At 42.9% G+C, this 24,979-nt stretch overlaps 1 protein-coding gene across 5 annotated transcripts in view; it reads right to left on the reverse strand.

Annotated features, from left to right (window-relative positions):
- The window catches only part of MYCBP2 (MYC binding protein 2), a 1,909,483-nt gene that overhangs the window by 1,640,017 nt on the left and 244,487 nt on the right, over positions 1-24,979 (reverse strand). For all 5 annotated transcript variants that reach the window (XM_078657470.1, XM_078657469.1, XM_078657471.1 and 2 more), the window contains exons 9-11: positions 18,018-18,091; positions 7,956-8,094; positions 2,219-2,295 (exon numbers count right to left, since the gene is read on the reverse strand). In XM_078657470.1, the coding sequence (XP_078513596.1) occupies positions 2,219-2,295; positions 7,956-8,094; positions 18,018-18,091 (290 nt within the window). The remainder of the gene's footprint in view (positions 1-2,218; positions 2,296-7,955; positions 8,095-18,017; positions 18,092-24,979) is intronic.

Raw genomic sequence — 24,979 nt, forward strand, 5'->3', positions numbered from 1 at the left:
TCCAGTCAGCTTGGGAGAGGACAGTCTAGGCCTTCTCAACGACTAGTGGCAGCACTTGCACAACCTTCTCCCATAGCAAATGGGAGCAACGGCCCAAGAGGCAAGCGGTGTTTACAGACTGAAACGCTAGGCTGGAGAAATAGAAGATTTTCTTACCACATTTATCGAGCCTTTTGGATTTCCTATCCAGGGGTGCAGAAGGGAACGTGACACAGGAAATAGAGGCTTGTACCACCAAGCTGAGAAGAGAGAAAAGCTGGGTCGCCCGGGGCAGGGAGATTGTTCTATTCACAGGAGCCCATGCTGTGCTTGGACCAGGTGCCTAGAAGAACATCGTCAGTTAAGATTAAATGGCAGCAAGGATTCCATAGTGAAGACACCAGGCTGCAGGACCTCTGTCAAGACTTTAGTCTTGACCACCACAGTAGGAAGCTGCAGGTACAAAGATCTCCACAGCACTACGCATCAACATAGTGAAGGAAGCCCCCTCCTCCAGAGCCGGGTTAGGATGATAAAGCATGTCAGGTTCTGGAGAAGTATCCAAGCCACTTGCATCGCCCAGTTCCTTGTACCAGCCCATTTCCTCTGTATAAAGCGGAAGTTCTGAGGGGTCCTGCTGCCCCTTCCAATCTTCATCCAATCCAGGCCCCTCGGAATAAGACTGAGGATAACACAGAGACCAGGTGCTCCGTCGGCGCCACCGGTGGATGCCCGGCCGGCTTGGTGTCATTCAAACTAGGATGGGCTGGCACCACCGATGGGCACCAGGGACATCGAGGGTCTCGCCATCGGGGAAGGTTGCAAGGTTGGGACGGGTGCGTGTCCCGATCTGTGAACAGATCCTTGAGGAACCCTGGGTGCCACAGCCAAACCAGATAGCACAGAACCCAGAGGAGCTCCTTCGCTGAGCCTGTGGGGTCCGAAGACGTGCGGGCTGGGTCAATCCACCCAAATATGGCGCACATGGCGTCATAGGACTCTTAACTGAGTGGCGGTTGTTCCCAGTCCCAGAAAAGGAGCAAAATGCAGAGCCGACCCACGCACCCTCTCTGCAGAGCGGAGCCTAGAACGTCAAAACTCCTACGTCTCGTCAGGGGATGGGCAGGGCTAAGTAGGCTTCGACTTCTTGTGTTTAATGGTGCTTCTTACCCGACCCATGTAAATATTTTGGATGGAAGGACAGATTCACAAAAATAAACGTAAAAAAAAATAGGGCAGACATTTACTCTTCTGCCTGAAAACATTATTATGTTTGTTTCCTATTCACAACACTCCCATTAGTATGCCTGGAAAGCTATGCCAAGTGCAGGTTTCGAGCCGCACTACTGGGAATATCAAGTGATTAGTCCCTTGGGCTGCTATTCCCTCTGTGTAAAACTTTCCATAAATGGAGAACTTTCCATGCAAGGGAAATTTAGCCTCTTGTGTAGATAGAATTTTTTTTTCCTTTTCTCCACGGGTGAAAACATTAATTCGCATGGAGGCACTTCCTCTACACTACTAGCAAGTTTGGGGTGATCCGTTCCCCTTTCCATCATAGGACGGGAGTTACTTCAGCACTTGTCTGCAGTAAATTGTGACTATTTCCTGGATGGAAAGAGGTTAGAATAAGTTTGAGGCCGAGCACAAACACAACTGTATTGAATATTCTATCACAGAACACCAGATTTCCATCCCTTAAGTGGGATTTACAACCCCACATTTTTCCACATTCACAGCGGAGAAATCCGCAACAGTAATTAGATTCAAGCCAGACAACAATTTCTTTGTGGATTCCTAGCAGACATAAAAATATACATTTGGTCATTATATTATATTTACAACCGAATTACCTTTGTGACTAGAACTCCATGTGAGTAGGTATATAAACAAATAGAGACTGACAAGTAGCAAACACATGGCTTTTCATAATACCTGCCCCAAAAGAAAGACAAGAAACCAAATGCACCAGTTCCATAAATTACTATTAGTTTTTTTTCACAAATTAACATTATAAATGTATACCGTGTACTCTGCAGTACCTGCACAGTTGCTTAATGTTCCTAAAAAATGCAGAGAAATTCCTTTATGCTGATTGGTACAAGCTGTAATCTTAGTACTTCATAAGTCAAGGGAAAGACTTTACAAATAGGAAGCGGAACATTTGTTTTTAAAAGTTTCTTACATCCAAGCAATTGACAAAAACATCCGACACTTAGAAATTTGCATTTTCCAGTACCTTGCCACTGGCTGTTCTCATTAGTGCAAACTCTCTTCCTGCGCCAAGAATCGCAGACTCCTCATCAAACCCTGTACCTGTGGGAAGACGTAATTACACATCAGATCACATACATTACTCGACCCAATGCTGGATCAAACAGGTTTCATAAATGCTAGGTTCCACAACGGCACCACATTTTTTATAAATAAAAATAGAGCATCACGACTTTCACAAAGTATTAGTTATAATTAGAGTTAATTATTTAAATCCATACAGTTTGCAAAAGGCCCCAAGACAGAAGCAGTAAGAAAGAGGTGGCAATTGTATGTTCAACAATACCTTCCTGACAGAATCACTTTGTTGCACTAGCAAGAATAATTTTCAATTTCTGGCTTGATGAGTTCTACATAAACAAGTATTCAACACAGGCAGCAGTCTCATGTCAGCGTTTAAAAACAGCTGTAGGATCAGGAGAGAACAAGATATCCTTAATGTGTGAATAGCACTTGGAGTGAAAGTAATATGATCAGAACCAGGCCGGTATGTCTCATTAAGTTATTTGTGGCTTTGTATAGGTCCTTTATAGCAGTGCAATGTACAGGGTTACATCAACCTGTAGAGCAGATGGTATACCACTTGAGTGCTAACAGGGTATAGTGCAGCGAGGTGTGTAAGAGTCTCTGCAAATCAGGAGAGAACGATGGGGTAGTGCATCTAGGATGCAGTACAGTGGATTACTTAATTTCCCTAGAAACTAATGCTTTATGGTGGGATAGTGTCCATAAGATTCAGCACAATGCGGCAGATTGACACAAGGATAAACGATATGAGCACTACCCTTATTATCCAATTATGCTAATAACTTTATCGCACAGGATATAAGTAAAAGATGTGCATGTATCGCTAAGTAATTGTAATTGTTTTTCTTTTGATTACTGCTCATTGTATAACGCAACACATGTAGAAATAAGGCTAGCATTTCATTTCCTGCATAGGACTCTACTCAGACACTGAAAAGGTTACAGCCAGGTGAGAAGCAGACTGGATTAAGCCTGCTACTATGGTAGGTAAGGGTCTCACATTCTTAAAACAAAGATGTAAGAAAGTGTAACTCAATACAGAGCTAATTAAGGCTACTACTATTTCTTCCTGTTCCAAAGACTGTCATAATTGTAGTATATGTGGTGCGTTAACACCCGTGGGGTCCAGACTGGTGAGTATGTGTTCCAAGGATACAGTGTAGAATATTAGTTTACAAACAACACATTGATGTGTGCTTGGTTAAGTTTGAACTGAATGCAATTTACTTTGTTTGTGTCTTTTGAACAGTGTGGTATGCTAGTGCTCCTATAAGGCACTGTAGTTGACTCTTATCCACAGGATTCAATGTTGTGGGCTACTGTACCCAGGATGCATTTGATAAGTGTTCCTAAATTGCACTGTAATGATTTAATGTTACTAGATCATAGTGTAGGGGGTCATTGTCCCTAAGACACAGCGTGAGGTGTTGGTTGGTGTGTCTAGGATGGAGTGTGTTTAGGTAGTCTCCTTAGTATGCAGTTCAAAATGATGGGTGGATGTGCGAAGGTACCTCACCACCCTTACCAGAGATCTCTCTCGTCTCAGGAACGATGTCCTCAACCTCAAATCCAGACCCCTCCCTCCCCAAAAAAACACCGCCAGCCCTAGTCTAATAAACCTCACCGCATCTAAAACGTGGAAAACAAATCCCTTGCTTTGCCGGGCTCAAAGACCACTCCGCACCACTTGCACCCTCTCTCACCAGGAGATTTCCGACCTTCAAAATTCCTACCCTCCTTACTCACCAACCATGTACACGCCTCCCACCTTCTCAAGCATCCCCGTCATATTGGGAACCAGTCGTACTCCCCCTTCACCTCTCTCACCTAGACCCCCTCCTCATCTCACCTCCATTCATACCCTCCCATCTCCCAAACCCACTCCCAAACCCCTCACCTGCATGCTTGGTAACTGCCGCTCCTTTGCCAGACATGCCATAGAAATCTCTGAAACCATCCTTAGCGAATCCATCGACATCGCGTTCCTTACAGAATCCTGGTTTAATGAACACTCTACTAGCATTCTTGACCTACACTCACCCCCGGGCTACTCCATCATTAGGAAAGATAGACCCATCCGAAAAGGCGGTGGTGTAGCTATCATCTTCAAAGACGAACTACAGCTATCCCTTATCAATAACGCAGAATATGCCTCCTTTGAATACCTTGTAGCCGAACTCAAAATACAGGATTCCCCCCCCATCCGCCTTCACAATATATATAATCCGCCTGGAAATCACTACTTATTCATCGACGAGCTATCTAATCTTCTTACGCAATCCTCAATTTCCAAATCTAAAAACATCTTCCTGGGAGACTTTAACCTCCATTGGAATGATACTAAAGATCCCTCAATCTCCCTCCTGTATGACCTTCTCGAAATTAATGACCTCAAACAAATCTGTCAGTCACCAACCCATTCCAAAGGAGCCACCCTTGACGCTATCATTACCAGCAAAGATCTAGCCCTCCTATCTAACATCATTCCGATTGACTGGTCCGACCATCACCTTATCCTGTTCTCCATAAACAACTCTGCCTCCACCCCTCCGTCCAAAACTATTAAACCCATGAAACTGATCAGAAATCTCAGTCATATCCCTCCCGACTTACTTGAATCCAAACTTCAGGCCCAGCTTCTCGCTATCCCTCCTTCCCTCAACACAAACGAACTAACCGAACAATATAACAGAGCTGTCACTGCTACCCTTGACCTTCTTGCACCACTCAAACTCAAAAAACAAAGAAATATCCCCTCCAAATCATGGTTTAACACATACCTAAACATTGAAAGACGTAGACTCAGACTGACTGAAAGATTATGGAGACAGCACCCCTCTCCTTCTAACCTGGCCAACCTCAGACTTGCTAGATCGTCCTACAAAAAACACATCTTTAGACAAAAAACTTCCTTCCTCAGATCACAACTAGATCGAGCTCAGAATAGGCCAAGAGAACTATTCAACATTGTGCGCAATCAAACTGCTTTCGCTCCCCCTTTCCCACTGGCCTCGAAGACTAGATGTGAAGAAATAGCTCTCTTTTTTTCAGACAAAATTAAACTAATTGAGCAATCCTTCCTCTCTACTGCGATCCCTACCACCAATCCGAACACCTCTCTTAATATCCCACCCTCCATCAGAACTCCCCCTACACCCTCTACGGCCCATCATGACTCTGATCTCCCTTACCCCTCCTTGCCCCCCAATTTCCTGGACTCCAATCATCCTAACTCTCTTACTAAAAATAATGCCGCTTGGCTTAACTTCCAGCCAGTCACGGAAAGAGACGTCTTTAACATCATTTCCAAACTCAAGCCTTCCGCCCACACCAAAGACCCTCTTCCATCCAAACTTGTCCAAAACCTCAAACATATCATCACCCCTACCTGGACCTCTATTATCAACAGCTCCCTTGCCACCGGTTGTGTCCCCAACTCATTGCAACTAGGCCAAATCACCCCCATTATCAAAAATCCTTTGGCAGACCCAAACGACCTTAATAACCTTCGTCCCATCTCCAACCTTCCCCTTCTTTCTAAAGCCCTGGAAAAATGTGTTCTTCTCCAACTAGAGAGACACATTGAACACTTTAACTTACTAGACCCCTTCCAATCTGGCTTTAGGAAAGGATGCAGCACTGAAACCGCCATGCTAAACATTGTTGATGACATCCACCACTCACTCGACATTGGTGAATCTAGCCTTCTGATCCTCCTTGATCTCTCTGCAGCGTTTGATACTGTTAACCACTCTACTCTACTCAATGTTCTTAGAGATCGATTCGGCCTAAATGGTATGACACACAAATGGTTCGTCTCATACCTACAACACCGTTCTCAACAAATCAAAATCCAAAATTCCCTATCTAACCCTACCTCCATCTCCTTAGGAGTTCCGCAAGGATCCATCCTCTCTCCCTCTCTCTTTAACCTTTTCATGGAACCCCTCACACTCATTCTTAAACAAGCCGGGATCAACTACCATCTCTATGCCGATGACACCCAACTCTATTATAAGATTAAAACCCATGCTGACATCCTTCACCTCAACAACACTCATCAAGATTCAAGCCTGGTTCCACACTAACCACCTCAAACTCAACCCTAAAAAAACTGAAATAATTCTTTTTTCCCCTAAAAACAACCAGCTCCCTATTCAAAATTGGATCTCTGACCTTAATGCCCTCAACTGCTCCTTATCTTTGTCCTCCTCAGTCAAATCACTAGGTATCTCACTTGACGACCTCCTAACCCTCAAGACACACATCAATAATTCTGCCAAAGGAGCCCTCTTCACTCTCCGCCACCTTAAGAAAATCAAGCCCTTCAACCCTATCGATGATTTCAAACTAGCAGTCCAATCCCTTGTTCTTTCTCGCATCGACTATGACAATGCCATTCTCACCGGAATTCCCAAGATCCACCTCGCACCGCTTAAATCTGTGCTGTACCTTGCAGCTAGGCTTACCTCTGACTGCAAGCGATTCGACCACATCTCCCCTAACCTTAAAATCCTTAAATGGCTCCCCATTGAAGGTAGATCCACGTACAAAACAGCCTGCATTACACACAAAATTCTCCATCAGAATACACCGACCTACCTCGCTAACAAACTCACAAAAGCTGGTTGCTCCCGTTCCTTGAGAAGCACAAAACACCTTCCTTCTTATCCCCCCCTTCAAAAAAAGAAAACCACCCAGTCTCGGTCCTTTTCCGGCAACGCTCCATGCATTTGGAATGCCCTTCCAACTGACCTTCGTTGCAACCCTTCCTACCCTTGCTTCAAAAAAGAACTCTAACTACATCTCCTCAATAAATATTGGGGACCATAATCCATATCTGCTATCTTCCACTGGCCACTTCTGTCTGACCTCAGATACATCTGCCTCCCTTCTTTTCAGCCTTACTTCGCCCTTCCTCCTCGTCACTTCCACCTCCCTGTTTACCACCTTCACTCCTCCCTGCACCCCCCTTCCCTTGTCCTCCGTCTGCCCTCATTTCTGCCCCTCCTGCTCTCGTCCTTACAAACCCAATTCTGACCACCAACCTCCCTATCCTCCTCTGCAATTTTCAATGTATGCCTGGTTATTTTTGATTATCACATCTCCCACTTTTCGGTGTTCTTATTTCCCATATTTATCATTTTGAAATATGTCTGGCGGAGACTTATATGTTGTTTATACTCATTTATGCTATGTATGACCCATGTCTTACTGACCTTCTTGTCTCAAAAATGTAATGCGCTTTGATACCCCTGGGTCCAGCCAGCGCTATATAAAACCTCTAAATAAATAAATAAATAAATAAGGTAGAGAAAATGTAGGGATAAGTGTGTGTAGGGAATGGTGTGATGGTTTAGTGCCAGATAATATCAATGTGGTTTCTCAACAGCCACTGGATTCAGTGCAATGTAATGATTTTTTGCCCAAAGTGCACAGAGGATTGGAACAAATGCCCCTATGGAGCAAAGAATGCTAAAATTAGACTGGCTTTTCCCTACAGAACTGGAGGGTTATTCTCATCTAAGACTCAAGCACGAACCCTTGTGAATAGCACCTTTCTGGAATGTATGTCAGACAGAATCACTTTTGAGATCAAAACTAACATATGCATCACAGAACGGCACTGCAAATAAGAACAACACTGAAAAAGGTTTTATTAAACTAAGCCTTACTTATAATGTGCAAATCTTTCTCCAGATCAAAAAGCGAGATACCGCAAGCATGCAAGCATTTTCGGGCCAGCTTAAGCTGCAGTTCCTGCTGTAGTACTGGCTCAGTGCTGGTAGCGAATATCCGCACAACGAAGCCATCCTAGACGAAAAAGAAAATATGGTTATTTAACCATTGTAAAATCAATGTTTCATGTGATTGTGGGAGTAAAATTGTGATTCAAGGAGTGAGAAAAGATGCTCATTATAAACGTGTACTGGTGACTTTATTTGCTGCCAGTAGCCTCCCCGCGCTTTTACATCCAAGAAGTCTATCCCAAGGAGGCAGGACTGAAAGCATCTGCAGCTCCAGTAACAATCAAACTAGTAGGCTGATAACATACATATTGCTGCTCTGTATCATTCAACCATCATAGCTTTCATACTCATAAGTGCTGCATGTTTAATTAGAGTTGGGGTGGAAACCACTGGTTCACTACACCATCTGTCGTTTTTCCTGATTTCTACCTTCCACTGCTCTTCCTGCTGAAAATGTGTTTGTCTTTTCAATTTTGAAGTGCCCCAGCCTGTCTTTTCATTAACCCCCCCATATAAAACAGCGTCTTCCTACCCCCCCACCCAATAACCATCCTTCCTCATGTTATGCCTTTTACCGCCCCCTTTCTAGTTTCCAAACCTCATGAAAAGTTGTCTGCAGCTTTTATCCTGCCCTTGTATGTAACAACCGACCATCCCGTTCCCCTGGAACTTGCTGCTGCTGCAAACATCATACGTTATGGCACAGCTTTTTTTTCCAGTGTAAACATTTACTTTTTTTTCTGGTTTTATGTGCGTTTTTAAATTGTGTTTGCTTACTTATGGATATTTTTTCCTGGGCCACTTCTTTTCAAATTATTCCTATTTTTTCATTCCTCAACCGTTATTCAAACCAGGTGTTTAACTTCTTTTTTTGTTGCTTTTGGTTCTACTGTATTTACATTAAACAGATTCCCGTTGTAACGGATTCTGATAAAGTATTCCATTGTCATAACTTTTTTACGGACAATCTTCTGAAGACCACTGATATAGCTTTCACTATGACAAAATATTTTGAAATCTCTCCTGTGAGGCAATTCCATGCGTTTCAGAAGAATGGCAAATACAACTGTTTATTCCGTGATGATACTTCTACCTGAAGCAATAGTCACTAAAACTCTACCTACGATGACAAGATTGCAGGAGGCCTTGGGTTTGAATGGCTTGTTTACACAGATCCTAGAAAAAGATTTAGCTTGTTGACCGCAAGACAAATAACACATCAAAGTAACTCCCGACTGACCAGCTATTTTCTTAAGAAAGAAACCTTTTGAGGTTGGGAAGTGACAGACACGTTGTGCCCGTCAAATACAAATAAAAAACTAAAGAAAATAGGCATACCGTGAGATTTGCTGTATTCCATTTTTAAAATTCATAGAAAACCAATTCCCGACGGAGATAAAGAAGGCAAGGTTCTTTTGTAAGTTCAGAAACTTGATTCCAAGCAATGTAGAGAGACCTGAAACACTCATCTGGCAAGCCCATGATGGTACCATTGAAATTAGCGATGTGCAGGACCTTTTTAGGTCTTGCCTAGCGTTGCAGCGTGCATGCGCTGCTTGCTCTGCGAGATATATTGTAGATGAGGAGTTTTCAGAAGGGGACGTGAAGCCCCGCCCCTCAATTTCATTGGCTGGCGTCATCGGTTATGTAAAGCGCTGGCCGCCGATAGGAACTGAGCGCTTTGGTTGCCGCCCTTTTCCCTTTTCGTCTGGCCCATCCAAACTGGATCGTCTGCTTGAAGGCTGTGTGAAGCAATTTCTTATCTATAGGGGGCGTGTGTTGACAGATCATGTTTTCGAACAAGCGGCTGCCTTGCCACAATGGCGAGTGCTTGTTTAAAGCAGTAACTAAGTGGCTTTATCATTAACCGATTACGGCGTGTTCACAAGTGCTCCTAGCGCTTAGAATGGCCCGCGTGAGCACTATTAAAAACAGATATCACTGGCTGCTTCTATGCTGACTGGCCCTGCATGGTGTCCTCTTCTGTTAGTAAATGAGGAAAGAGAACGGTGGGCAGTCAGAATATCGGACAGTATACGGTGTAGCTATTAACTGGTTGCAGCAGGTACCCTATTGCTGGGTGGCTGCGGTGGGGCATTTGTTTTTATTCTAGGGTGCAGGTGTATACTCTGCTGTTGAAAACTAGGTCATGCTTGCGTAGCACTAACATTCTCCTGTGGGAGCATTTAACTCACTACGAGTTTGATCTTGGGCAGAAGAAAGTATCCAAAGACCTCTCAAACACAATCAGTTTCATGTTGGGCTTCTGAGCGTGTCCATGGCGATCTAAGTCCCAGCGCCTGCCTGACGCTTGGTGTGATCCACCTCTATGGACAGGGGCAGCCTACGATGGGGCCTTCGGCATCCCCAGAACTGAGGGTCACCAAATGTACATAAACCACTCCCCTTCTCTCCTCACGCAGGCGTGGACGCGTGGCTGGCCATGGCTGACAGCAGAAGTCACATGCCGGTGCCAGTGATCGGCTGGATGGAAGCAGCGGACGCAAGGCAGCTTGAACCCGGAGCCCTCATGCCGGCACTTGGCATCACTCCAGTGCCAAGCACCGGCCCTGCCCGGGACGCCTGTAGCGGACACCATGGCAGACAGGGGAGCAGGCAAGTGAGGGCGTAGCTCCCAGAGGATGGAAACAGGTGTGTGAGGCGCTTAGCAAGCAAGAGCGGCGCCCAGTCTATAGGCATTGTTGTAGGCATATTGGAGATGAGAGGGGTTCTTTTCTTTTAATAAGGCACCTAACCCTGTTGGAGATGTTTTTCTTTGCCCAGAGGGTACACGGCTTTGAGGTTATGAAAGGATGCTAGCGCCTTGAAGCACAACATGTTACAGTCCTGCACATTGTTTTTGTCATACTTGTTGTCAGGTGCGACACTCCAATTGGTTGCGTTGAAGTTCACGATGACTGCAGTCCCCACAATGCATCTGCTTGATGATGGGAAGCCCGTACTAGTGTTCATCCTTGTATTCATAATGTCATGGAGAGGTTATTCGTACCCGTGACCCAGCACAGCATCTGGCCCAGTTAAGGAGAGTGTACGTCACACTGTTTATCCTCGCACCAGGACCTTTGTTAGCTGGATACTACCTTTGTTAGTGGAATACTGTGTAGGTGGGATATATTTAGCTATGCTCTGCAATCTAATGTTATGCCATGGCATGTTGTTCTCCCATGACCTGTGCCTTAGCATGTTTCCTTGTCGTGTTGTATAGTGCTATATGCTGGGTTGTGGTATGACGTGATGTTATATAATGGTATGCGATATCATTTCATGTTTTCAGGCTTTTATGCTATGCTAAATTATATCACAGTATGGGAGGCTATGCAGTAGTGTGTTTGCTATGCACAACCATGCCATGTTGCACTATGGCATGTTATCCTTTTATATGTGTTGCTTTGTTTTTAGCATGGTGTATACTATTGGTGTTGAGCTATGCTACAGTGGGCTCTGCCATTTTATAGGCTCTGCTATGTTATGTTACATTACACAACATGATGCTATTGTGTTGTTTATTCTTGGTTGTTATTTTCAGAGACAACATCTTAGTCTATGCTTTGTTATATTCTACGCTATGTTACTATTCTACAAATTGTTAATTCGTCAGATTTTATGTTATGATATGTACGGCGTGCGACTATGTGTTATACGAATGGTATGCTGCCAGCATTTGCCTAGTGCAGTGCTTGTAGCTAGATGGCTTCGGAGCGCTTTAAGGAGTTAGGGAATAGCATGGTAAGCTATTGTGTGTTGTGCTGGTGCACGCTGCTATAGCTTGGTGTACTCGGTCCTGAAACCAGGAAGAGTAGTTTTAAAGATTGCTGCTTCTGAGATGGGGGAGCGCTTGTCTGGGGTAGGAGTCGAATAAGCACCCAACACCGCCCGTCATCTATTTGCGAAGATTCCTTTGATTGGAACCCAATAAAACTGTTGTTTTTCCACAATGTGTACACTAGTTTGTGCTGTGAGTGTGTGGTGTAGCAGTGTTCGTAATACTTGGGACATGAACCTGCACTGGACTCCGTGTTTTCACACCCTGTGGTTCTTCAGTTCAAGGTGCCGCCTCCTTTTAACCGACCACAAAATTAGGAGATGCCCTTATATAATTGAGGAAGGCCCTGTGCCCACACTGAAGGCTGCGAGGCATTGGCACCCCCCCCACTCCACCATCGACTGTTTGGTACTCCACAGATTCGGTATTCTGTCCCCACTCAGAGGCTCTGGCTGGCACCCACGCTTCCATTCCTCGAGTGGCTGTGACCCGCTGGTACCCTGTGCACTATAAATGCTCCGTTGGGTACTCTCAATCAATTCCCAATACACGCTGTGTTTAGTGCCCTGCCCTCCACAGATGCCCTCTTTGGTGCCCCGCACTCCCGGGGTGCTCTGTTACCTACCAGTGAGTATTGTACTGCCCTAATAAAAGTATGGCAGCCCTGCTTAGAAGTACTGTTACTGTCCCCATAAAAGTATGTCATCCCTGCTGGGAGGTGTTGATACTCTCCCAGTAAAAGTATGGCATCCCTGCTCAGAAGTATTGATACTGCATTTGCAATGCAATATGTCTCACATTTGCGAGACTTTGAGCTACTGTCATTGTAAATGACAAACCTTTATCTATGTGTTGGTTTTGAAAACATAAATAAAAGGCATTGTCATTTACAATGCCAATAGTTTAAAAATTCGCAAATGCGAGACCTATTGCATAGCAAATGCTTGTTCTCAACTGGAGAAAAATCTTGTGAATTGACGTAAATAAATAAATAAATTATCTTTCCCAATCGGTTTAAAAGAAAGTTGAATACTAGAGAACACTAGGGCTATTTTGTGTTTGGAAGAAAAAAGTTAAATAAGGGCCAGGTATTGGAAATGTAACTTTGTGAATTACACAGCACCGATGACTTACCTACCTGAAAATTGCTCATCCCTTAAATACGGACTGACTGAATTGTAATGTTTTTTAGAATGATCAGTTCACTTGTTCTATTAGTAGTCAGGGTCAGGCTGGCCTATAGGACAGTCAGGCAGTGTCCGATGGGCTGATCTGACAGGTCAGTGTTTTGGCTGGGTTTTCGGGATGTTTGAGGGCCTGTTTTATGGTCTGCAGTGCTGATTTTTTCTGTTTATTTTCCGGATTGAAACAAAAATAGCATGCAGCAAGCTCAAATCCATGCTGTTGTCCATTCCTTGCAAGACACTTATACAGTGTGTCTTTACAAGATCAAAGCAGTACCGATTCGCAAACAGGGGAAATTTCTTTAGCTTCATAATTCACTAAAGGGGCCACTTTTATTTTAGTGCCTGGACAATTTTAAGTCTATGTCTGACCCTATTCGTAGTCACAAGAGAGAAAATACCTTCCACATTTTTTGTTCTTGTGATGCACTGAAGTGGTGAACATGCACATCTTCTGGAGAATTTTAGATCCGAAGTGATAGAAAAATAGTCTTAAGCTACAGATTCCTTACGTCAACCAGGTTCTCTGTTAAATAACAACTAGTTTACAGATGAAGACCACAGGCTCACCAACAGAACTATCAAGTTATATTCACATCTAATTCAGCAGGTTTTTTTTTGGTTTTCGTTTTTAAAAGGGGCGTCCAAGGAGGAGGTTGTCCTCCTTAGCTTACCAAGCCATGTTGAAATGGCTAAAAGGAAGGGTGTGTTATGATATGTAATGTACCCCAATTTAGGCCTGGGTAGTCTCTTAACCTTTTACCTACATTTACCCTGCCATTGTCCTACATAACAGGTTTGCTGCTGAACTTTTACCTAGATTAGGTGCTGCCTAAACATTGTGTGTTTTTTTCTAAAAACTAGCCTCATCTATTATGCATGAGGATTCTCAGAATCACAGCAGGATTACCATCTTCTGCATAATAACTATGTATAAGGTTCATCACTATTGTCATCCTCGGCCGACATGACACAGCAAAGTAGAACCCCTAAATGTACCTTTTGGGTATATAAGCCCCATATCATTGCTGGGGCACAGAGGAGAAATACTTCACTGTTGACACACTGAATCGAGACGCTGAGGTTCCTGCACCCTCCACTCCAGACACTCCAGAATGCAGTCGTCTGACATCCCTTGCAGGTGTCCATTCGAGACCAAGCCGGGCTCATTCATTTTCTCACAATGGGGTTGGTTCTTTCCTAGGGGGATTCTTGGCTCTTTACACCTACATACATGCTAGGTACATTTAGGTACATCTAGTTAGGGTTAGCATCGTAGAAGTACGCATTATTTTTGTCATGTATCTATATATCTGCATATATCTATTGTTTTAACACAATGGTAGAAATCTACCATCCATTTACTCTTTTGGTGCTTATAATCATTTATATCTGTTTCTGTCTTATGGTTGTTGCAAGCACACACATTTTGCACGAGAATGACGCAGGTTCAATAAATGCTTATTGAAAATGTCCCCATTGTTTTTTCTGTGTACTTCTCTGAAACAAAGGGAGCACAAGTGACTGAGCATCAAGGGACAGCAGATGCTATCAAAGAAGGGAGTAAAAAGCTTTTGCAGCTCCTCAGCTCTGCCAAACTGTCTTGCTTTGTTTGGCAGGATAGAGGAAGAGTTGGTGAAATTAAGTATTTTCCATTCCCCTCCACCTGCTTTTTCCATGGCTTTGCCACAGGAAGGAAGGTCTGTACCTTTTGCCTCATTCCCAGTCTAGTCCAACAACACATGTCCAGAGGAAGAGTAGAGAGAGGCTTTGGAATAGGGTACTGAAACATTAATGGCATTGGGTCTAAACCAGTGTTAACAGTCCACTGAAGCTCCATTGTCTTCAAATAAGTGCTCAAGGATAAACAAATCTTTTGCCAAGTTCCAAAAGAAATAGAATGTGTCTAGAACAGCTAGAGGGAACATCTTTTGCAATATTTTGATAAATTGAGAGGTTTTCGGACTAATAAGAAGAGCAATGGTGTAATAGGTAAAGTACAGAAAATACAGTGGAAAGATTACTCTAATCACACTGAAAATGAATTGGAACGTCATAGAATATAATCTGCATACTGAAAAAAAACACTCCACAGACAAAGAACAAATACCCTAACACTATTCCATGTCTAGGAGGTGCCCTACAACAATGTCAATGCTTTAGTGGACTCTGTAGGAAGATGACCACGGTTCACTCTTACATAAATCACAGACTCCAAGAGAGAGGTTAATACCCTATTTATCATGTTCATCCAGACAGTTGCCTATCATTTTAGTTTAAACCATACCTTCACTGACAAAGATACTAAAGCAAACTGTAAATCCTAGGTTTATCATTCAACTAATGAGCTGTTCTATTATCAATTTTCATACATAGGAGTTACCAAACGAAAACAAAAAATAAGATTGCATGGAACAAAGACTATCACATATCAAGTGGATTTGAATTATGTTTATAGCAGCCTCTAATCTTCATGGTATTAAATATCCAAGGCATTCTCTGGGACTCTGGGGCTCCAGTCACTTCAGATAAATAAAAAGGCAACATTTTCTGGGAAAAATGAGGAAAAAGGAGAAAGTATAGGTTACTCTGTCTATGCGGACAATACCTGAAGGGTATGAACATAGAAAACAATGTATTTTTAGTCTTGGATAAGACATACATATCAATTTACTGATATGGAGTGACTTAGGCTGATATTTTATTATACTTGTATGAGTTAAGAGGTGATGCATGATAAATAATGAAGAGGTTATGTTACTAATTTTTAATATGAAATTGTCTTTTTTAAGAATGTTCATTATTCTAAAAACCAAGATACTGTGGAACAATGTTAACTGATAGCTACTTTAAAGCATTGTAAAGCAAGTAATTTTAGACAACCAATGGAAACCTTCAAGTAGTAAGTTCGCCTTTGTTCACAATACCATATAAAGGTAATACCATAAGATAAGTACGCGTTCAGAACGATCTATGTGCACAAATGTTTGGTGCACTCTTCCAATCGAAGCTTGGGCATTTTTCTTTTTTTTTTTAACATTAGAAGAGATTAGTCTGCACCTTTTTGATGGTATTGTTTTATGTTTCTTCTGGCACGGCTTACGTGGTTTCAGCATCCAAGGACAGGCGCCTTGGAATATTAAGTGACTATTTGAAACTTCTGATTGAACTGGACTCCAGATTTGGTTGGGGTTCCACTCTACCTCTTCGATAGATATCAAGTCAAACATGGTTGCCTTTATAATCATTCACCTAACCTTTGAAGACTGCAATGTTTTTCAGTTTTTGGAGGCACTTGAAATCACTTTCAATAATTATTTACTCATTTTTCAAAAACACCGCATGTACAAGAAAGAGTAGCACACCTGTCTATTTGAAAACAAACACAATAAGATGGTCCACACACTTAATAAAACAGTCCAGTCATCGTTCATTCAGATATCAGATATCACTTTCAAGCATTACTGCTATTGTCTAGTTCAACTTGATGTATAAGGGAGGCCCCTACTCTTGTAGGTTTATTTCCCAATGGCGACACAACTGGATACATTTAAGGGGCAAACACCACATTTTCATAAGTATGACTATAAAGTACAAAACCACATATGGCAGGGTTCTGTGCCCTGCATACACCATCTAGCCTTTGCAATTATTATAAAGAAATCAACAACTTTGCCAATACATCAACAGACTACCTCCAAAGGCAACTATTCTGCTAGCTCATTGTTCATGTTTGAATCTCATCATGTATGCAAATTACAGTCCAAGATAATTTAAGACATTAATTTTACACTTGTCACACGTTGTATAGCAAAATGTAGTAAAGTAAGTGGAGCAATATGTTTTAATCGTATTTTGCAATTTTAGCCACAAAAGAAGTTTAGCTGAATTCACTGCATACTCTATAAATATCATGGTCAGTCAAGAAAATATTGGCTGCAACAGAGCAACACGAATAAATGCCACTATTCACTTTAATATTGCATGTCCTTAAAACACCACAAACACAGGTACCAAAATGGCGTAGATTGAAAAAGAGTATTTTTAATTTGGTGACTGAGGAGGAAACAATTAATTTGGGTGCCTTTTCAAAAGCAGCTGTTGGAGCCAGTCGCACAATGAACACTTTATAGATCTGCCGCTTGGTTTTAAATCCAGGATTTTGTGTTTAATGCACTTTTGATGGGGAGTGTGATTTTTTTTAATCATTTCATGCTTTTCATGTATTTGCTTTTAACATTTTAAATTCTTATTGTATGCATTAAACTGTTTGGCATTGCCCTTTCATGAGTACAAATTGTATTTGAATAAAGTATATATTGATTGAGTGACTGAACTAGTACTCTATACTGCCAACAATATCAGTTGAGGCCTTTTCCAAACATTTTGCCCAGACGGTGCACTATACCCACGCAGATAAATACAATTAGGTTGGTTGTCTTTTCATCATCAAGAATGCCCAACCTTCCACCTTTCAGTGAATTACAATATAAGGATTGCAATGCAAATGAGAATGGAAATGGGTGGAGGCTGAAACTAATATTTCTAGTATGAGGAAAGAACCAAGGAATGCTGTGTAACTGCCACGTCAAATTAATGTCCCAATTAAACTTTGTGGGAATTAACGAGAAACTGTTCGGGAAGCTGATGAAGTGATAATGCAGAGCAAGCACTGCATGTGTGGGCATTCAGACAACACCCAGAACAATTAAATAGTAAACGTGTTCCCACATGTCAACTGGCTCTGGAACAAAGACAGCAACATCTTCTGCACAAAGTATCTTAAACAATGGGAGCAGATTACTCACAGTTGAAGCTGCAAATCAAGTTTCAATATGAGCATCTCATTGGGAGTGCTTGTTTCTATGAAGAGATGAGTTGAACACATCGTGGCAACTGGTCACTGCCTGTAATTTCTATTCCTCCACCCTACACCAAGCCAACACTTTGCTTGGCAAACTGTCCACCAAACAAAGACGCATATAATAACCGACGCTAAACTTGGTGCTCGATACTTACATCTTTCGAAGAAGCAATCTGATTTATGTACTCTCCGTCCGTAAAGAGGATATTCTGTCCTTCAGTCTGGGAATCTGCAAAGGAAACAAAAAAAAAACGTATAAACCATAGCACCACCCCGACTTTATTGCACGCAAATAATTCCCTGTTTTCCTCCCGTAGGGATAATTTCCACTCAAACACAGAATTACTACTGGTATGGAGATCATAAGTGCAGTGTTACAAAATAGGAGGGAATTTGTGAACCACACAGGTAAAAGGGGAAACCCGTTTTACAAAAAAAAGCAGGTTATTGCCTTTTTGTAAATGTTGTAACTTCGGAAGGCTTTTGCAACCAACATTTATTTCAAACTGCCTTTTTTAACCCCTGGAACATACTTTTTTAAAAATTAGTTTCAACATGTTGAATGGGAATTGCCTTAAATGAATTAAAAAGGAAACACCAACAGAGAAGAACTGGAAAGTGCACTATGCTGATGCATCTTCGCAGAAAGATGCAAGGTAAATCAACAAATTCTTCATAGTGAAGTGTGTAAAAAAAAAAAGTTTACACTTCGCACTTTTGCTGCTTTTATAACTCTAGAGGCTGCACATCAAAAGTCTTAGCAGGAGTAAAGATTCTGAAAAATGTTACGAGGGAGAAACATTGAGTTGTGTTTTCTTTAGCGGACATAAATTCTAACAATACTAATAACGAACATATTGGTTTTTTTTTTAAGTGTATGTCCTTTTTAAGTTTCTTTGTGGACTACCTGAATGCTTAGAAGTTTTATAATCGATACACAGCAATAGGTACTAGATCAGGCAACTCTTGAAAAATGTCGCCAATAAACCTGCGGAGGTCAAAAAGCCAAATAACTAATCTTAAACTGCACCATCTCCTAAAACAAAAGGTTCATTAATTCAGATTCAGAAATTATTTAGGAACAGAACTTTCCAATGTTGAACTTCATTTTCACTATGTGGTGACTTTCATCCTTCATTCTAACGTAATCATCATTTGACTGGAGACGGCTCTGTTGATCAGTTAGCTCTGATCAGCACACGTGTCGCTATATGGCGTGGCCTACACATTTAACTACCAACTAAAATAAGGGCTGTCATTTGTATACTGGGTACATTAAGTTTGAAAAGGTAATGGTTCATTGTCATTTTTCCAAATGTGTGCACCCTATCAAATACACATTTCTATTGAACATATTCTTTCTACAGACAAAAAAAACCTTTGTTGCAAGAGAAAAATATTTTGAGTTCATCACTGCAGAGTGAAAAGTTCAAACTGATTCTTAACTCTACATTAGCTGTAAATTAAGTGCTGAACGCTAGAATGCCCAGATTAAGTGGCAGTGTTTCTCTGAGTGAGAGAAGGGTGCACATATTCCCTGTCACATGCCTCCTATGAGGGAACAGACCAATTACACACTGTACTAATAAATTATCATCATAATCAGACATCTGATAGGTCTCCAAGACTGCCTCACACCTGCTGGGAATAATCATGAAAAAACATGCAATTTTACACCAAATAAAAGGATAAAAAGAGGGATTAGTAAAAATGAAACATTGAGAAACATGGCAGATTTACGGACTAGGTCAATCTCAGTGGGATTACTTTAAATAATAAATAAATATGGGGGTAAAGGCACTGATCCATGAGCAGGACCTTAGACCTAAAGTAAATGAAAACATGGGGTGAAGTAGTGTGGCTCACTGGTTAGAGGCGGCAGACCCGAGAGCAGAGGACGGCCCGGGACCAGGGTTCGATTCCCGGCGCGGCAGGTTTCTGGACCAGGGTCAGCGGACTCGATAATTCTCTCGCCTCGGTGCCCACTCTGATCAGCGTTCACACTCGGCAACTCTGGGCATTAGCTTGCCTCATCTTCACTAACGGCCCCACCAGACCGCCGGGGATGCCTGGTCTCACCCTGGAGATACCCATTAAGGGACCATCTCTCAGGGAAGCCAGGAAGGGTTTCGCAGCGGTCGAAGCGCCTTGGGACCCTACGGGTAAGTAGTGCGCTATATAAATGCCTATACATTTACATTTACATGGTACAGACATAACAGAACAAGCATTTACAATGCAACGGTTTCGCCTTTGTAAAAGTTAGAGCTATTGGCATTGTAAATGACAAATTTTGTATTTATGTGTTGGTTTTGAAAACGGATAAATAAATGCCATTGTCATTTACAATGTCAATAGCTTAATCTCTCGAAAATGCGAGACCTATTGCATTTGCACCCACACGCACAGAGCCACACACAGAGCAACCCACACAGAGCCACCCACACACACAGCCACCCACACACAGAGCCACCTAAAAAAAAGCTAGCCACACAGACAGAGCCCCAACACACACAGAGCCCAGCCCTTTCACAACCTGATACCCATACCCACCCCTAAATCCGAAAACTCCCATACCGCCTAATACCCCTATCCAACCCTAAATATACCATTACCTCCCTATACCCCTACCCATAATATCCAATGCCCTTACTAACCCCTAAACCCCAAAAAACACCGTTCCTACCCAAGACCCCCACCCACCACTGAACCCTAAAAACTCCCTTACCACCCAATACCCCTACCCACCCCTAAACCCTAAAAATACCATTACCTCCCTACACCTCTACCCAACACCCTTACCCATCCAGAAAAAAAACCTTATGCCACAAGACCCTTACCCACCCCTAAAAATACCTGCACCACCGAAGACCCATAAAAATACCATTACCTCTCTATACCTCTGCCAAATACACTTACCCACCCCTAAACCTACCCTTACCTAACCCTAGAAATACCCGTACCACACAAGACCCCTACCCCTCTCTAAACCTTACTTGGAGAGAGATATAAATATATATTTTCACACACGCATACATTTATCTTTACCTTATATGCGTGCTAAAGGTATATACATTGCAAATACATTTGTGATAAAAAAATGTGTGGTAAATGTCCTGTGTTGTAAAAAAAGTGTTGTAAAGACTGTTTCCCGCAATGGTGTGTGTTCAGATCTTGCGGGGTGTTTTAAGGTTTATTGGGCCCTTTGTCTAGGTCTGCTCACGGGGTTTATAGGGGTCCAGGAACTCGTGACCCGTTTTTGCTAGAGACAACTTTTTGGGGAAAATTGCAAATTACGCGGTAGACTTTGGATCATGTCGCAAATCTATACTCCTGCAGTAAACGCAGCAGAATCGGTACTGAAGACGGGTGTAAAGAAATTAGGAGGTACTATCTCAAAGCTGCATTGAGGAATGGAGACACATTTCACACTAAGATTTGTAAAGCTCAAGGTTGAACTGCATTCTTCCCCACTGAGCTGCAAAGGATAAGATTCCTTTCAGCTGAGGCAGTTCCTCCACAGTCTGAACACCTGTCACGTCGTCTAATTCCACCATCAATGGGTTCCTTGTAATTTAGGTATCAGAAGAGAATTCCACATCCTAGCCAATAGACTCTGAAAACCTTTCAGATCAGTTAGATGCTGGGGGCCTATAACACGTGACTTTGGCAAGCAGAAACCAGCGCTTTGAAACCCTGGAGTCCGTTGACGGAATGCATCTTTCTCAATGAACTTCCTGGGCAGAGGTTTGTGTGGTGCAGTACTTAAAGGTGACCCACACACTAAGGATGCAGTAAATTTAACAGTACACTTTCATCACATCCCAAACATCTAAGAGAAATCTGAGCATGGCTCGTGTTTCGTGAGTTGAAGCTATCCATCCTTGACACCCTATCATTAAAGCTACCACACAGCAGCAACAGCAGGCTCTACAAAGCATGCAGTTGCGATGCACATAAACATCACCATATCTTTTAACTCCTAGGCCGCATCATGCCAAGGGCACCCAAAAATATCCATACCCAAATATTCAAACACTAGAGTTGGAATATTAAATTACTCCTGAACTAAAAGCATGTTTAAATGCCTCTCAGAAGCTTTGCAGGGGAAGCATTGAAAAGGACTACTTTGAGAAGGCACAAGAAATATGAGAAAACTGGTAAGGTTGGTACAACTGGAAGCAGGAGATTCCCAATGCAGTCAAGCTGACTTGCCTACCACTTGAAGAACCTAGAAAAGAGAGACCAGCGGTGCACAAGTATTGTAATTGCATTCATATAGCGCGTACAACTCATGGAAGAGGCATTGAAACTAGTGCTGCGTACAGGCCTTTCTGTAGAAGGGACAACTTCCAAGTACCAGTGCACAGAACCGAGGAGGCAATGCAACCGCTCCTTTGTCACAGGTGAAAACTCGAATCATGCATTGTTTTACAGCAAAGCACTGTTTACTTAAATTCTAACAGACTTCATCTTTGATATTTTGTTTAATCTTTTGAGAGATGTAAAGTCACACTTGCTGCTGTAGCTTAAAAATGCTTTTATTCCACTGGAGTGATCAACTCTGCGATTGAATTCATAATGAATAGCTTATTCAATTTCCTCACTTGCATGAATGTCAATAACTCTTGGGCGGCTGCCAAGAGATGAGCCGCTTGATATGGCATGAATACAATGCCTTCGAGTGATGTATGCCCTTCGCTCACCATTACTGACTGGAGTGTAAGGCAGAAAACAAATATTTCTATTCTTTGGAAAAATACACCAAGATTGCATTAGGGTCACCATTTTATGCAAAAGACACAAAAGGGTGTGTTGCTGCAGATCCACAGTTTATCCTCTTACACTAGTAGATGTAATTCAGAATAATCGCTATTAACTATGTAGAAAGGAAAAGGAATATATTGCGACCGGCGAATGTACGCTTTGCTTTACGGGCTTGGAAATTAAGTTGCAATTGATTTTAGCAATTCTAAATTGGAAATGGAAGCAGTGCGCTGATAACCCCAACTCCTTCATCCTCCCTTTTTCTCCCACTATCTTGGTGGCCCATGCCATGGCCTATGCCATGGCCTCCTAACTGAGTCATTACACCTATGGACAAAAGACAAGTCTTCTGGATCGCAGGGTACCCAGGTTGTCTCTGCCCTGACATCCAAGCTTAGGAAGGTTGCCAAAGAGATACTTGTTTGACCTTGGAAAGACCCAGGGCTTGAACCCTCCCTGCCTTAATACCCTTGAGTAAGCTAGCAAACACCTCAGTATCATCCAACCATCACAATTTTCAGCCCCATCTCTCGCCCGCCTCCTACATGCTATTCTACGCAGCTACGCTCAATCACATTCATGACTTGCACTTTCAACGGCAGCCTAAAGATTCATGATTTTCAACAAATGAAAAAAATTATAATAAATCTATTTTTTTTTCGGTTTTTCCTCAGATTTTGACGATTCAATATTTCCACTTTGGAGCAGAAGTAATGGAACCGGTCACGTGTTTTCAGACATCAATACCACATCGAAGAGAAAAAAGACATAAGAAAAGTGAAGAGACCTCAAATCTGCTTAACGTGGCCATGCATAAATGACCCCCGAACAACAATACGTTTGAGTGAACGAACACAAGGCTGATGAGAAAACCTCATGAGGGTTGCACTAAGGCGGCGATAGTCTCAGGAAGTACCGCAGACGCACATCACTATGGTAACATGCTATGACGCGAATGACCTGCCTCCTAACCTTGTCAATCTCAAACGGCTTTACCATGCAGAAGCTATTTTTATTTAAATCAACTCACGTGACTTGGGGAGAGGGGGTGGTCATTCATCTTTTTATTTCTTTAACAGAACCAGGAAAGAAGGTTTTACAAATGCCAATGGAAGGTCACCACACATTCTGGTTTGTCGAAGAGGTTGCCGTGGTGCTCCGCCTCCAGTAGCTCTTAGTACAGAAAAGGTTGGAGACCCCTGCCCTACAGCTTTCGAAGAGCCTACGGTGAGGAAGGTGACAGCCCACAGCACAGCGGTGAATGCTCTCGAATACAGGCTATGTTAAAGCTGGGCCTTAATAAATGTGTGCAAATCCTGCCAAACTATACACGGTGCTCATTTTTGCATGTTTCCATAATCTGAACGGTATAGCCCACGCTTTACATAATAGTGTAACAAATACGCCAACAAAGAAACTGCACCAGTAAAGCAAAGCATCGGAATAATGCAATTGCGCAACTGAGGAGGGGGGAAAAAGTAAAATACCATTCCAAAGTAGGTGGTGCACACTTGCCAATCTGAGTTGCCACTATTAAATTCGCAAGAGTTGAAACTGTAGAAACGGATGCATTTTTTGTTGATCATACATACAACGACCCATTAACGCAGGTTCACAAAGTGGAGTGAAATCAGAACTTGAAGCACAGTCCTCTGCAGAGAGAGGCAGGCCACTCGAAAAAGCGTGCAACGCCAGGGCGTGTGCACTCCATTCTCTGCCAGTTTCTTTTCCAAGGCTTCACGAGCTGCTCGAGTGAATTTACGAGTACGCAGCACGGTTCGTCACGCAAGGGCCGTCAGACAATCCGTAGAATGCACCACACGCCGCACAAGGCCCTCCTTCACAGGCAGGGATCACGCAGCTGCTCCTGTCAATCACATGACAGACGGGGTGGGGGAGCGACTCCAGTGCTGCTCAGCCGGGATGAGAGCAGCAACTTTCGAGAGCTGTTCGTGCCGTGGAGGTCATTTTAGGACGCCCTGATGGAGGGAGCATGAGCACAGTTTATCATTGTTAAACCATCGACATTGGCGTTTAACTGAAAACTTCAGTCACATCCGATTTCTTTACTTAGTTGGGTGGTTATCAAGTGAGTTCAAAGACCAAAGTATACACTTAGTTTTCGGGTCCTACCTGGGGTTGCCACCATCACAGGAAAAACAAGCGGGAGGGGGGCGGGAGAGAACACGGACGACGGGATGGGGGCGGGAGAGAACACGGACGACGGGAGGGGGGCGGGAGAGAACACGGACGACGGGAGGGGGGCGGGAGAGGACACGGACAGTGGGAGGGGGCGGGAGAGGACACGGACAGTGGGAGGGGGGCGGGAGAGGACACGGACGGCGGGAAA

This window comes from Lissotriton helveticus, chromosome 8 (genome assembly GCF_964261635.1).
Source record: "Lissotriton helveticus chromosome 8, aLisHel1.1, whole genome shotgun sequence".
In the NCBI taxonomy this organism is placed as follows: domain Eukaryota; kingdom Metazoa; phylum Chordata; class Amphibia; order Caudata; family Salamandridae; genus Lissotriton; species Lissotriton helveticus.